We start from the raw sequence: 14,278 nt of genomic DNA on the forward strand, positions 1-14,278 counted from the left end.
CTGTTCCAGCTGCTTACCTGTTCATGTTATAGGGAAGGTGGTTGTTCTTATTCTTAAACTGTACATTATTGTTGTTGTTGATTCTATGTGTGTGCAAATAAAACGAAACAGAAAAAAAAAATACACCATGATTTTTTTCCAACTGAGATTTGATGGTAGCAGTGCACACGTACGTGCGGTGTGTTCGGATACAGTGTAGCTTTTAGGTTGTGCTGCATAAATAATCCATTATTCATATACCGTGTGTAGCTATGATTTATATTCACTAAACTTTGTTTCTTTCTTTGGGCAAATATTTTATGTTATAAATATCCTAAAATTAATGCTACCTTGACTTGTTACAAGCAACAACAACAACAACAACAACATGTTTTCTTTTCTTTCTTTCTTTTTTTTTTTTTAAGTCTTAGCAGCTGTTTCTAATTTTAACAGATCAAACTAATTTTAGCACTCTGTCTCCATCTTTGGGGCAGTTGTGTTAATGCACATTGAAAATCATGGCACTTCCATTGGTAACCCCTGACACTTATAAACATGGCTGCCATGAAGAAAGTACTACTTGCTGTTGCTGTTGCTGCCTTTGCAGTTTTCAGTGGACACAGGTTCCTTAAACTGAAGTAAGTTCTGTTCCGACAAGAAAATCTGACGTCATATGTCGCATTAAATTTGGGGATTGGCAGCACAGATTGTAAATGTTCACAGCTGTTGTTTGCTAAAGCACGTTGAAGTGTGGCCAATGTTTTCATGGAAAGACTTAACAAATGTATCCTTGGGCTTCTCGAGCAGACTTTCAAACTGTAATACTGATTTGTACTGCTTCTTTGTAATGGCTCTGTAAACTTCTTCCGCAGGGAAATCATGCTTGCTTCCAGAGAGATTCCAGTGAAACACCTCAGCTGTCATTATTTGCAGAATATTGGTATGTAATCTTTGTATTCATGCTCGTATCTTCGTTCTGGGGTTTGCATCGTGAAAAATCACCTTTAAACTGCGTTTAACATGTGGCATTAGCTGAAGGGTCTGAAGTTCACACAACTGTCTGTAGAGCATGCGTCACCAAGGCATGACATAAGACTGTGCTCTCTGTAAGAACTGAGAAGGGGAAAAATATTTATTGATTTGTTTGTTTGTACAGAATATGGGGCAGAGGATATCACCATACTGAAAGATGGACTGGCCTTCATGAGTACGGTATGTTATTAATTTCATGGGCAATTGTTTGTGTGATGACCTCTTGAGCAAAGCCCCACATTTAGAAAAGTTTCTAACAAGTAGTGTTTACGGCTCAGGGGTTGAAGTTTCCTGGATTACATTCGTTTTCTGATGAACCAGGGAAAATGTATGTTTTGGATCTGCTGCACCCGAAACCCACGCCAGTGGAGCTGCAAATCAGCGGAGAACTGGACCTCAGCTCGTTCAACCCACATGGCATTAGTGCATACACTGATGAAGCAGGTGAATAATGGCATCAAATTTGTTATTATTTTAAGTAACAGAAATGTATTCGGGTTGTTTTTTTTCATTGTACCCTTATGCACGCATGCATAGGTTTGTAAAGTTAGAAGGGCTGATGTTTTGTTTTTGTTTTTTTGCACACCCACGTGCTACACACAGTACTTGTATTTACATAAGGCAGATATACAATGTAACACAGCTTTTAACTGCAGCTAATTTTGTGTAATATTGTTGTTTCTCTGGAAAGTCTGTGAGCCATGTTGTTTGTCGTCTTTTTTTTTGGGGGGGGGGGGGGGTTATTTTTTGGTATGCCAGTAATTCTGGACTAAATGACATGAATGGGTCTTTGAGTGGTGACTGTCATAGTACATTTAGGGCAGTATACCTTACACTGTTACTGTGACTTATAAATGAACTAAAGTCGTCTTGGTTAAGTCTCTACAAGCTTTGCACATGTAGGTTTTGGAAATGTATCTAATTTTCCAAATGGATCTTCCCAGACTTGTTCAGGAACACGTCTGAAGCTCCTCTAGTATTGTCTTGGCTGTAGTCTTTGGTTCTTCATGCTGAAGGTTCTCCATGGCCATAGGCTTAAGACTTTTGTACCTTCATCCAAGTTTTCTTCAAGGACTTGCCCCTTGCTTCTGAACAACACCCCCTATAGCATGATACTGCTAATATCTTTCACTGGTATTAGCTTGGTGATGTTCACCATAGTGTCTAGTATAAATTTTGGATTCATCTGGCTAGTGATTATGTGTTGCATATCCATCTGCTTTATGAAACATCCTATTGTGTGGACCAGTCTTTTCTGGAATATTGTCTAAAATGAGCAGAATACTTTGTATCAACAGTGTGAGATGCCAAAGGTTAAAGCCCAGTGACAGTGAAATGCATAAAGAAATTTGGGGCCTTATGTTTACAGCTATATTATTAATAATTTTAATTAATGTAATGATGCAAATATGATCAGCATTTTCGTTGCCTTTATTCATTTTACTTGATAACAGGTTTTGGATAAACGAATAAGAGGAGACGGTTACATTACAGTGTCTTTGACACATATCTGAGATTTTCCTATATGTGCCAAAAACATCTCTGTGTAGTAAAAGGGAGTTTTGTGAGGCTTTGATATTTTGTCTGCATTTAGTTTGTCCCCTTACTTAAGCATAAGATCCTGTTGGGTCAGGCTATAAAAAAAGTAAATTGCTCCTTACTGCTTTAGGGAAGGAAAGAAGGTGACAATTTACTATGAGTCTGCAGCCTAAATTGGTGTATGTGCGTGTCTGCCTTTTCTTTTTTTCTTTTTTTTTAAATAAGCTATTTTAGTTGTTGTTTATTTCCCTGAGCACAAACATGACTGAAACACTAAGGGAAACCTACGTTTCCTCCACACAGCAGGGTTGACAAGACTTTTCTTCTTCTCTGCAGATGACTCTGTGTACCTGTTTGTGGTCAATCACCCTCATCACAACAGCCAAGTAGAGATCTTTCGTTATGTTGAGGAAGACACACTCGTGCACATAAAAACCATCACCCACCCCTTACTCCACAGGTATGAACTGTATGAGAAACCTTTTAATGCCTTATTTATTGGGGTGGCTGTGGCTCATCCCATCATGTAAAGCCTGTGTGCCAAATGTCCTTGGGCATGATACTAACCCCAAGCTGCTCTCCGATGCATCCATCAGAGCATGAATGTATGCAAATGTTAGATAAAAAGCATAGGGAAAAAAGTGCTTGTGTGACTGAGGCACGTTTTATAAAACGCTTTGTGTGCTTGTTGTTCCCCATGTTTTTCAGTGTGAATGACATTGTTGCAGTCGGAGTGGAGAGCTTCTACGCCACAAATGACCGCTACTTTCACAGTGATGCACTTCTGCTTATTACTGTCTTTTTGGACTTAACCTGGTGTGACGTGGTGTTCTACAGTCCACACGAAGTGAGGGTGGTGGCCGATGGTCTGCGGTCCCCAAACGGCATAAACATATCTCCTGACAAAAGGTTAATCTCAGTTCGTTACACCAATCACTGATCATGTATGTGTTGATTGAGTTAAATGTCTGTTTTATTTCAGACAGAAATACAACAGAAATAACAGAATACATTGTAAATTAAGTGAAGACATCGAATTGTCATCCACATCTCTATATAAAACACAATTTAGATTCTTGAAAAGGAGTGGGATGAGATTTACAGTTTGTTATTGTAACATGATTTTTATTTTATTTTATTTTTTAAACGCAGGTACATATACGTTTCGGATATTATGGATCATGACATAGATGTTTTTGAAAGGCAAGAAGGGGAACAATTGAGGTACATCAAGGTAATAGTGTTGTGTATTCTAAAGTCACAAAAAACAAAAACAAAACAACAACCCAAAACTCTCATATCTGCGTGCTAAATGTGAAGCTAAGCCCAGCCTAGTGTTGCAGTTTTTACCCCTCAGCCGTGAGAGGTTGAGGGGGTATTGTCATCACCCCGTCCTGTGGGCAGAGTGGATGCCCAAGTGGAGAATGAGGTGACGTACGATACCTTAGGTGAATCTAGTAAAAACGAGTTTAAATCTCAATGACCTCGAGGTCAAAGATTAACTTTCCTGTAGCCTAGAATTTTAAAAATGTATACCATAGGTACATCTGCTAGTAGGCTGAGGGGTATCAGTGACAGCTGCCTGTACATTTTTCATAATACTGTAGCTTCATATTTAACATGTAGACATAAAAATAGCACTAATCGTTTTAATTCTGCTGAATAAGAAAGAAGTTCTGTTGCAAGAAGAAAAAAAAAAAAAAAAGGTTGGATTGTTGCTTTAACGTCATACACAAGGACAGAATAATCAGGTTTCATTTACAGCATGTAAACAACATGTGATGCTTTCAGTCTGTAGCTGTTGGATCACTTTGTGACAACATCGAGGTGGACCACAAGACAGGTGACGTATGGCTGGGTTGTCACCCAAATGCCATGAAGTTGTCAAGCTATGATCCTGAAGATCCACCTGGCTCTGAGGTTAGTTTGTTTAAAAATAAAATAAAAACATTGCAGCTAGATTTTTACCTATTCATTTTATGAATGTGTCCTTCAGGTGCTCCGGATCAAGAATATTCACTCAAAGCAGCCAGTGGTGAGCATGGAGTACGCGGATGATGGCCATGTCCTTATGGGCTCCAGTGTAGCAGCTCCTTATGAGGGAAAGTTGCTTATTGGCTCTGTTTTCCACAAAGCCTTATACTGTCTTCTAAAATAATGCCGTTGATCACTGTTGCTTAATGAATACAAATGTTGTAAAGGGATGGGGGGAAAAAAAAAAAAAAAAAAAAAAATTAAACATGTTTTTTGCCATTTATAAAAAAATAGTGACCTTGTAAGACAGGAAACCATTCGACTGTCAGCTTTTGTTCCTGTAGATGCCATATGCAGTGTCATTTCCACATTTTGTTCTCTCAGTACATTAAAGCAGCATACGCCTTTGGACAATTCTTTTACCCTTTCTCATCGTTTTCCAACAGCAATTCTTCTTCAGCCACCTTGGAAATCCTAAACCTAGTCTCCCCCCCATCAGGATGCTCTACAGTTTCCTCTTCTATTTTGGCAGGTCCACTGAGGGCAATATCACAATCTTCTGAATCAGCAGCACAGCTGTCCTTTTGTTCCTCGTCAGTTTCCACACGCACTTCAGGGTCCCCCATGCTTTCTTGCAATAACGGGAGCATCTCGTCTTTTGTGTCATTGTCCCCCTCGGCCTTTGCATTGAGGAATACTTCGCTGATACTGATCATACGTCTGCGCCTTGGAGAGTGCTCCAAGTTGTGGATAGAGGTGCCGTGGAGGTCACTGCAGCTCTTTGAGCGATTCATTTTGTCTGCTGGCGCTGGTTTGTGTCTTCTCATTCCAATCTCTTTTATGACAGTATTGTAGTCTTCCTCCTTTTCAGATAAGAAGCCAAAGATGTCAACAACGTTGGGCTTTACATTTCCATGTGGCTTGTCCTCTAAAGACACTAGCTCCTCATGATAGAAGTTTCTGTGCCTGCGTTTTTGCCATTTTTTCTTTAGTACTTTGGAAGCGTCAACTACCATGTGGACATTCCAGCTGAAGAACAGGGACAGCCAAGCTAGGCCCATGCAAATCCATAATTCTTTACCTACTATGTAGAGGCGGGGGTAGTTTATGTCTGGATTTACACCTAAAATGAGTTATGGGCTAAAATTACTTGGATATCCTCAATTCAGAAATTCAAATTGTGCCAAATGTAAAAACCTACCTGCCACATAATCTCCAAAGCCAACTGTTGTGAGTGTGATGAAAGAGAAGTAGAAACCTTCTAAGTAGGTCCATTGTTCCATGGACATGAAAACAAACGGCGGAATCACCAGATGCACCAACAGCCCCCATAGAAGGAACAAGGCTATACAGGTATACTGGACTTTTTTCTGACAAAACAGAGGAAAAAAAAAATTTATTTGACACTGAAACTTCATAGTTTCAGATAAACACTAATTGTTAGTCAGACCTTACCACTGATATGCCTTTGTCTATCATCACCCCAGACAGACGCTTGGCCCGGTCTCCAAAGAATGAACCCAGCTCACTTATCCATACCAGACACAGAGGGATCCCACACAGACCATAAAGGATGCAGAAAATACGTCCACCTTTTGTCCTGGGGGCAATATTACCATAACCTGTAGATACAGTGAGAAAATATTCAATCACACCAGTTCATGATGTGATAAGTATTTTAGGAAGATTTTCCTCTTCTGTTTGTTCTATCAGGGTCACGGGGAGGGCTGAAGCCCATCCCAGCTACCACAGGGCGAGAGGCAGGGTACACCCAGGACACACTGCCAGTCTGTTGCAGGGCTAACACAGAAAAACAACCATAAACCCAACAATCATGCAACCCTCATGAGCAAGCACTTGGCAACAGCGGAAAGGAAACACTCCCTTTTAACAGGAAGAGCCTTCAGCAGAACCAGGTTCAGGGAGGAGCAGCCAACTGCTGTGACCGGTTGGGGGTGAAGGGAGGAAAATAGGACAAAAACACTTTGGAAGAGAAGCACAGATCAATAAAAGCTAATGATTAAATCCAGGGTGGTGTATAAACACACAGTGAGTTAAAAGAAAAGTGAATGAAGAAAAAAATACCCTCAGTGTATCATGGGATGCCCCAAGCAGCCAAGCCCTGTTGCTGCATAGCTAAGGGAGTATTCATGGTCACCTGATCCAGCCTTATGATAAGCTTAAAAGAAAAAAAAAAAACTTTCCTTTTTGATAAAGTGTAATCTAAGTGTAGGAAAAGTAGGGAGGGTGTCTGTCTCTCTGCTGCTTTATATATGGAAAACAAAGTCCTAGAAGACTCTTGAACTAAAAAACAATGAGGATTAGGATTTACCGTCTCAGTTATGCTCTGGTTTCTCTTTATAACGTTCTTTATTGGACATTTTGCAGGAAAACTCCAGTGCACAAACATTTCAGATCCAAATCACGATAATTTCCCAACTTTTGAGACAAAGCATTTCCTGTTCTGAAACAGTCACAGCATCAGAGTACCCATAGCTTCATCCCTGTAGTAACTGTTGTGAAGCTTATAATGTGTCTTATAAACAAACAATCACAATTAGGCCCAGAGAAATGCAGCTTTTAGTGAAGAGGCATCGTGTTACATGAATATTATCCCAGCCTATCCAGCTTCGAATATGAGAGGCGGGGTACACCCTGGACACATCGCCTGCCTGTGGCAGGGCCAGACATGTTGTTAAAGCAAGTCGATTGGGCGTTCCTGAGTCAACCCTATTGCCAAAGAAATGGCAGCAACCAGAAGAAGAAGAAGAAGAAGAAGTGGATGCTATTACAACATGAACATGAAGTGTGTCAACTTCTGAGTCTTTCATACCTATAGTGGTGACAATGGAGGCAGCGAAGATGGCAGAACTCCCCCAGTCCCACGGACTGCGATCCTTGTCCCCGGAGATCGCCACGCCTTGCCCGGCAGCCTCTGATACTACCTTTAGAAAGTTAACACAATCAATCAGTCCCAGAAAAAAAAACATAAATCTAATACTTCTGCTACTACTTTACTTATTTATTTGTAACCGAATAACTGGAAATATTTACAACTCCTCAAAGTCTTAACTAAAGGCTCAGGCTACCGACGGGCACGCGTTGTGCCAGCCTTTATGTTTTTGTTCTGTCCTTGATGTTGCATGGCTGCTCCACACCCAGCGCACACATCAGTGTTTTGTTTGAAGTTTCACAACTTTTCTGTGCTGTTAAATAAGAGGATTTTCACTTCCCCCGCTCCCTCCGAGAATGTTTAGCTTGATAGTTACTCTTTACACGTTTGCATTTCTGTTCAAAATCACGTAAAACCGGTTTGATACATCCGGACATGTGGAGGCAATGACATGTTCCTTTCCTTTCTAATGTCCACGCTGGAATGTAAGATAAGCAATACAGTATGTAACGAAATGAAGCCTCTGTAAACAAAAGCTCGACTTGTTACCTTTACATAGAGATGGGTTCATCATACCTTCAGTATCTCAGTCAGATTCTCTTTAGTCAAGTTAAATTTCTTCAGAATGTCTTCCTTTTCTTTAACATAGAGGTCTCTGGCTGATTTCCAGTTTCCTTCTTCAAAAATTTGGAATATCGCGCCTCCAATCGACAGATAAAAAATTATACACGAAGTTAAAAGCGGACCTTTATCAGCCATATTAAAGTCATAACTTCAGTCCGAGCACGCTGACTAAGTCACATTCCCGCAGAGGGCTGTCCTAATCCTACCTGGCCTCTTCCTGGTTAACATAATGGGTTCACAGCTGGGATGGAATTAAACTCAGAACAAATAAAAAACAAAACATATACATGTAAAAATATATGTATGTGTCTTCTAATTAGATCAAGTATAGAAAGTCTTAAAAAAACAAAACAAAACAACAACTTAAAAAACCCAAAATTGGTCATAATCAGTTAATAAGATAAGATAAGATAAGATAAGATAAGATAAGATAACCTTTATTAGTCCCACACTTGGGAAATTTGTTTTGTCACAGCAGGAAGTGGACAGTGCAAAAGTTATGAGGCAAAAATTAGAATACAATAAGAATAAATACAGTACACAGCTGTACAGAATAGAATAAAATAAAATACTATATACAGTAGAATAAAATAAAATAAATATACAATAAGATAAAAATAGAATACAAATACAAATACAAATACTATATGCAACTGAGTAAAAATACAACGATGACAGAAAGGATTATTGCACTTAATGTGATATTATAGGTTACGTTCTGTATAATGATAACACACACACCACTTTTATAAGAATCATAGCTTCTAAGCTGTTAGGCTTTCTTAAAAAATATGTTTATTTTTGTTGCTTTCTCTTTATTTTTTGACCAATAGATCTTTAAGTTGATCTTGTAGACCTTGCTGAGTGTACGTCAAATTTTAATAGATTGTTAAACTGACCTCCCTCTTTATCACTACAAGGTTTTTCTTTCATTTTTTTTAAATCAGAATTAATTCAAAACATATCGAGCTATGGTGTTGACAGATTGAACGACACGCGCGCAAATATTACCAAAATCATAACCTTTTTGTGGGATAAGTAATAGCTAAAGTGGAGAACTAAAACAAAATTATATTATCTAACCACTTCCGCTTTAATGAAAACGTTCAGCAGGGGGCAACGTGACTTCATTAACGCCGTTCCACAGTGTGTTTAGGGAAACGGTCGCTCTTATCTTGTGCAGGAGTTAAATGTTTCCACACTGGGCGGATCCTGGCTGCTTTGTGTGATAATAAGGGTTGAAATATTTGCATTTGAAAACTAAATAGAATTTCAAGTTTCCTTAAATTTATAGATTACAAAAATCGAATCTCAATTCAAGCTTCTTTTTTAATGTTTAAAGTCGTTTGAAGTGAATGTTCCACTCCACATCACTGGAGTAAATCTATAAGGCCGGGTATGTTATAATATCCTGCTGGGACGGAGCCAGCATAGACCTCTGGGCTTTAGGTAACGCGGCGACAGATGCTCCAGCTGCATCAGCTGTTAGATTGAGGTCTATTGCACCTTTTGGGATTTCACTCTGCATTTTAAAGAAGACATCCCAGGTCATCAAAGGGCGCTGTCTATTTGTGAGGGCTGATTTAGTACTCTGTGCATTCACTTACTCTAGGGGACCAATGCAAACCCATGACAGGCCGTGACAAGAGGGAGCCATTTATTTATTTATTTGTGTATTTTTTAGAGGACACACGATAACACATGAGATCAGAGGGACAAATCATGCAGTAACACGACTTTTATTAACTCCTGATACATATACAGAAACACGTCTCAGTAAATATAAAAGTTCCTTGGTGACTGTAAATACCACCATTACCTGCACTTTCACACATGCATGCACAACAGCGCCTCTGTGTGGAGTCAGCTGTAAAATAAAAACAAAACACACAGACACAAATAGAATCAGAATCAGAATCAGAATACTTTATTGATCCCTGGGGGACCTATGATATCACATTGAAAGTTTCCAACAGTTTACTAGAAGAAGCTGTTCAGGTACTCAGGCCCTAAAGTTGTCATATAGTTGGCAGAGCAGCCCCGAGTCAGTCCCCTCAGCAGTGCCGCTTACACTCATCTGTAAAGACAGGCTCAAACAAAAATGTCTTTGCGTGTGAGAAAAAAGATCTTTGCTTTACAGACTGTGTGAGAACTAAATAAGAACCCCATGAGGATTTTGAGCAAAGCTCCCACCTCTGATCTCCACCCATCACCAGTACTTAGTGCTTCGTCATTGTGACTGCGTCACCGCCTCCCTGTGGAAACCCCATCGATACTTTCCAACTAGTCTTGAAGGTAAACACCGGAATTATGGCAGCAAGCTGAAGGTGGAGAAGACGCACAGAGGAGACTGCTACGTGTTCAGGTATGACCCGCAGTCTTAGACACTGCTTGTGTTTAGGTTGCACACCTTTTTTTCACCTGCAGGAGCTTTTCGCGGCGTGTTTTCTTCACGGCGGTGGTTCGTGAAGAGTTCACTGCAACGCATTTAGAAGGATTATGCGAGGTCAGGAGTATTTGTGGTAAGGAAAACAAAAAGATAAGTAGAACTGCTGACCTACTGCAGTAATATGACTTCATAACAAGAAAGAAAAATGCCTACAAATGAATGCAGAGGTGTGTCGTTAGGCTGCTCCCAGTACCTCAAACCTCCCGGGCCCTAAATACTTTACATACTTAGCATAATAGGAAGAATGCAGGTAGCAGCAGTGGTGTAGTAACTGTGTAAAAACTCAACGCCTGTTTGTTAATGTGGAGAAAAAGAAGCCGAGAAAGAAAACATTTGGTGATGTAATTACTTTGAGCGGACAGCTGATAAGTCACCTATAACCAGGCCCATTCCCCTTCCTTTCATGTGCTTCAAATGATGCTAGCACTGCATGCTACTTCTTAACAGGCAGTGCCATTTATTAATATCATGTATAATATTATTGTCTACCTCAGCTTTTAACTAAATCCTTAAAATCTGTACTGTTTAAACAGAAAAGTGTTTTTTTTTTATTGATGCACTTTTGTCCCCCTCTCCCTCTTTCTGTCTTGACCTGGTCACTCCATCTGCGACTGCGCATGCATTATGAAATGACCTTCTACGTGGATATAATGTGAGTATTATCCCATTTAATTTGAATGAAAGGCATTCGTGCTGTGCTTTGTGAGTGCTCTGCTGAAGCCCTACAATGATTTTTTTTTACCCTGTCATGTGCACCAGTGATGTCCTCCTAATGCACCTGAATGCAATTCATAGTTAATGCAGAGTGTTTGTATAATTAAATAGCTGCACAGATGCTTTTCACTTATATTGAGGAAGCATTTCCCTAAAGACGTAGCTCATCAAGCTTTAGAGAGATGATTAAATATTCATTTATTCATTATTTCTATTTTAAACCATTCACTTTGGGTTCAGACTCTATCAGTATTTTTTGGGGTAGTGGATGTGAGGGAAGAGTCAGCTCTGACACTTTCTTTCTATCTGGGAAAAATAAAATTTGGGGGTTAAAAAAATGTTTTAGAATTGAGAAGATTGCTTTTGTTAAGGCTTTGATCTGAAAAGGCTATAGTGTACTTCCTGTCAAAAATTATGGCACATAGTTTTTGTTTTACTGCTGGTTACTCGAAGCCTAGTTAAATTTTGGGAGGAGTTGTTTAATGGTGTCACCCTGAGGTATCTGGACGCAAGCAGGTCTTTATCTCTCATGAACACCCGCTCCCAGCATGCATTACACCTCTAGAATTGGCGGTGATCCTCTCTTACTCATCTGATATAATTTACGCTGAACTGCTTGAACTAGCTGATCTTCCGCCTCAGTGTCTTTTTTTGTTTTTGTTTTGTTTGTTACTAGACTCAAAATATGACTTACACATGGATAAAAGTGAATAATGGAAAGATGATTTTAGTGAAAGGTTTACTGTGGTTTATGATACAAAGATGAGACTGGTTTTACCATCACACTGGTTACTGAAATTAAAAGCTTCCATTCTGGGAGTTTACATGCAAAACTACATTGAAGTCAACCACCAGGTGGCAGTGCAAACTAACCCAACACACCTTTGTACAGTAGCTTCAGCAGATCACATCTATTCTTCGTTGGCTGAGAACACATTTTTGCCACAATTTGTTCAATGTTCCACCAGCCATTAAAATCAGATGACATCCAAACACATGTATGTAAGCATGTTGCTTCCAATCTGACTTCCTCAACAGTATCTTTATCAGAATTTTCTCTCTTTTTTCTCCTTATGAAAGGAGATTGATTGTTATACTGCATTGATTAGCCGTACAACATGATTGAAGCAAAATAAAGAAGACATTTTTAACTCTTGTTTTTATGGTTAAGATTAAAATAAACAAGTAAATACATTCAAAGTGAAAATTGCACCACAGAGGGGCAGAAGGATAGAGCATCACTACAAAGTGGAGTGCAGAGCACAACAATCGTTTTACCTTCATTAATAATAAATTGATCATTTAAATTCACTCTCGTTCAGCTGTTTTCCTGCTCTGTACCTTTCATAGCGTAATTTATTGTCCTTAAAGTGCAAGAGAGTCAAATGTGTCCTAGTAGAATAAGAAGGGGCAACTTGTCCGTGGGAAGGAAAGGGCAGACGCATGGAACATTCCCGCTTCATAAATTCTTCATAACATAATGGTGCAAAATTAATATTGATGTACTCTTACCATCTATCATGTTAGTGCTTTTGAGAGCTCAGTTTCTGAGCTAAAAAACAACAGAGAAAACCTCCTGCAACTGTGCCTCTCTCAGATGCACTCCAACTTCACATTTTAAAGCATTTTTTTAAGCTGCACATATTGTTTTACATGAGATGTAAATGGAAGGGTACAGGGCGTGTGTGTGCGTGTGTGTGTGTGTGTGTGTGTGTGTGTGCGCGTGTGTGTGACATGCGTACCCAGATGTAGTCACGAAAGTCAAAGAGAGATGAATTGGGTGGAAGTGGTATGGGGGGCGTTACATAATCACCGTGCGATAGTGCCAGAGAGGGATAAAGATGTTCCAAACAAACATAACCCCCATGCACTCAGCTGGAGTGATGCACGGCTCCGTTATATGCGCGTGTTTGCTTGCGCTTTTGAACAAATGTAGAAGAGCGGCAGGGGAAGCAGAATGTTTGCGTCAGTGTTTTGGGTGTGTCTACTGTGTGAGTGCATGGAGGTGGGCCATCTCAGGGTCTGCGGTTCCAGGCTGTCACTGTCTCAAGAGACTGGGTCTGCCAGTGCTCTGCACCTCTTCTTCTTCTCCTCCCCTTTGTAGTCTGTCTCTCCTCCCTCTCCTGGGTCCAGCTCAACACCTGCTCCTTGCAGTAGGCCTAGGGCTGGGCAGGGGTTCCTAAGCAACTGGAAGCAACGCAAGTTGTTCATATGGGTTTTGTTTGCCTGCCTTGCTCCCCTTCCTCTGTTTTCTCCTCAGTAGCGACACAAAACTTACATCCTGCCTGTGCGCAACCCTGATTCCTGTTAATGTGTTATGTCAAAGTAAATGTTTAACAAATGCCAGTCGGTGTGCTGTTATGGTGTCCTCGCTTTGCTTTGCGATCAAAGTCTAAAGAAAAAAAAAAGCACACAGACGCACACAGACTGTTACTGGCCTGGAGAGATATTTTCTGTTCACTTTCATCATTCGCCCCAACGGTAAGAGCTTCGGACTTTACGGCAACCCGGTATTATTTTAGTTGGAATCGCAGGATAACCTTTTTTTTGCCGGTAAGATATTTTATCTTCTTCAGCATATAATAGTGCTAGACATGACATGACACTGATAACGCCCGCCACATGAACTTGCCTGTGTAGGACAAAGGTGATGGCGCCTCACCCCCGTGTGGTTCTGAGAATAATGAGCCCCCTTCTGCCTATGAGCCGTATGTCGCTAATGGGGTCAAGCAGATGGGTGGGGGAACCGTCATGTGGTCCATAAAGACTGCTTGTGTGTATGTGTGTGCCCAAAAACAAGACCCATATGTGTGTGAGCTTGTTTTTGAATTTTGAGATGTAGATCGACGGGTGGGTGTGTCTGGGATTGTAGTTTTCAGCTGGGCAGAGTTTTAAGCTGTTCCTCTGTCACGTCTGCATTCTTGAGACCCTTACCTATGTTGTGTTGGTGCCTGCCTCCTCCTGCTTCTAGGCGTTGCACAGTACTAATGATCGCTCGCTTTAACCGAGCCACACCACGCATGCACTTTTAAAAGGGGTCAATACAGTGAAATGAATCAAAATATGGGTTTTTA

General features: G+C 40.3%; 2 protein-coding genes across 2 annotated transcripts; one reads left to right on the top strand and one right to left on the bottom strand.

Moving 5' to 3' along the window:
• Window positions 1–493: 493 nt before the first annotated feature.
• On the top strand, window positions 494–4,756 carry LOC146658933 (serum paraoxonase/arylesterase 2-like). Its single transcript, XM_085422676.1, has 9 exons — window positions 494–617; window positions 852–919; window positions 1,136–1,191; window positions 1,290–1,455; window positions 2,887–3,010; window positions 3,259–3,459; window positions 3,703–3,784; window positions 4,342–4,470; window positions 4,547–4,756. The coding sequence occupies exons 1-9, from the start codon at window positions 535–537 to the stop codon at window positions 4,706–4,708; spliced, it is 1,071 nt and encodes a 356-aa protein (XP_085278802.1). The 5' UTR covers window positions 494–534; the 3' UTR covers window positions 4,709–4,756.
• Window positions 4,757–4,774: 18 nt separating this feature from the next.
• On the bottom strand, window positions 4,775–8,251 carry LOC146658934 (potassium channel subfamily K member 5-like). Its single transcript, XM_085422675.1, has 5 exons — window positions 7,994–8,251; window positions 7,358–7,469; window positions 5,980–6,146; window positions 5,726–5,894; window positions 4,775–5,647 (listed from the first exon to the last, which is right to left on the bottom strand). Exons 1-5 carry the CDS (start codon window positions 8,174–8,176, stop codon window positions 4,944–4,946), a joined length of 1,335 nt encoding a protein of 444 aa, XP_085278801.1. The 5' UTR covers window positions 8,177–8,251; the 3' UTR covers window positions 4,775–4,943.
• Between the last annotated feature and the right edge of the window lie 6,027 nt (window positions 8,252–14,278).

Source organism: Rhamphochromis longiceps, linkage group LG11 (assembly GCF_057381845.1).
Source record: "Rhamphochromis longiceps isolate RC_006_pf linkage group LG11, R_longiceps_female_GT1.1, whole genome shotgun sequence".
NCBI lineage: Eukaryota > Metazoa > Chordata > Actinopteri > Cichliformes > Cichlidae > Rhamphochromis > Rhamphochromis longiceps.

Excerpts from the sequence above, each read along its gene's own strand:
- LOC146658934 (XM_085422675.1), bottom strand. The coding sequence starts at position 8,176 with ATGGCTGATAAAGGTCCGCTTTTAACTTCGTGTATAATTTTTTATCTG. Across the intron at positions 6,147-7,357 it reads CTCCATTGTCACCACTATAG|GTTATGGTAATATTGCCCCC; the intron begins GTATGAAAGACT and ends CTGTATCTACAG. Across the intron at positions 5,648-5,725 it reads CTTTGGAGATTATGTGGCAG|GTGTAAATCCAGACATAAAC; the intron begins GTAGGTTTTTAC and ends AACTCATTTTAG.
- LOC146658933 (XM_085422676.1), top strand. The coding sequence starts at position 535 with ATGGCTGCCATGAAGAAAGTACTACTTGCTGTTGCTGTTGCTGCCTTT. Across the intron at positions 618-851 it reads CACAGGTTCCTTAAACTGAA|GGAAATCATGCTTGCTTCCA; the intron begins GTAAGTTCTGTT and ends CTTCTTCCGCAG. Across the intron at positions 1,456-2,886 it reads TGCATACACTGATGAAGCAG|ATGACTCTGTGTACCTGTTT; the intron begins GTGAATAATGGC and ends TCTTCTCTGCAG.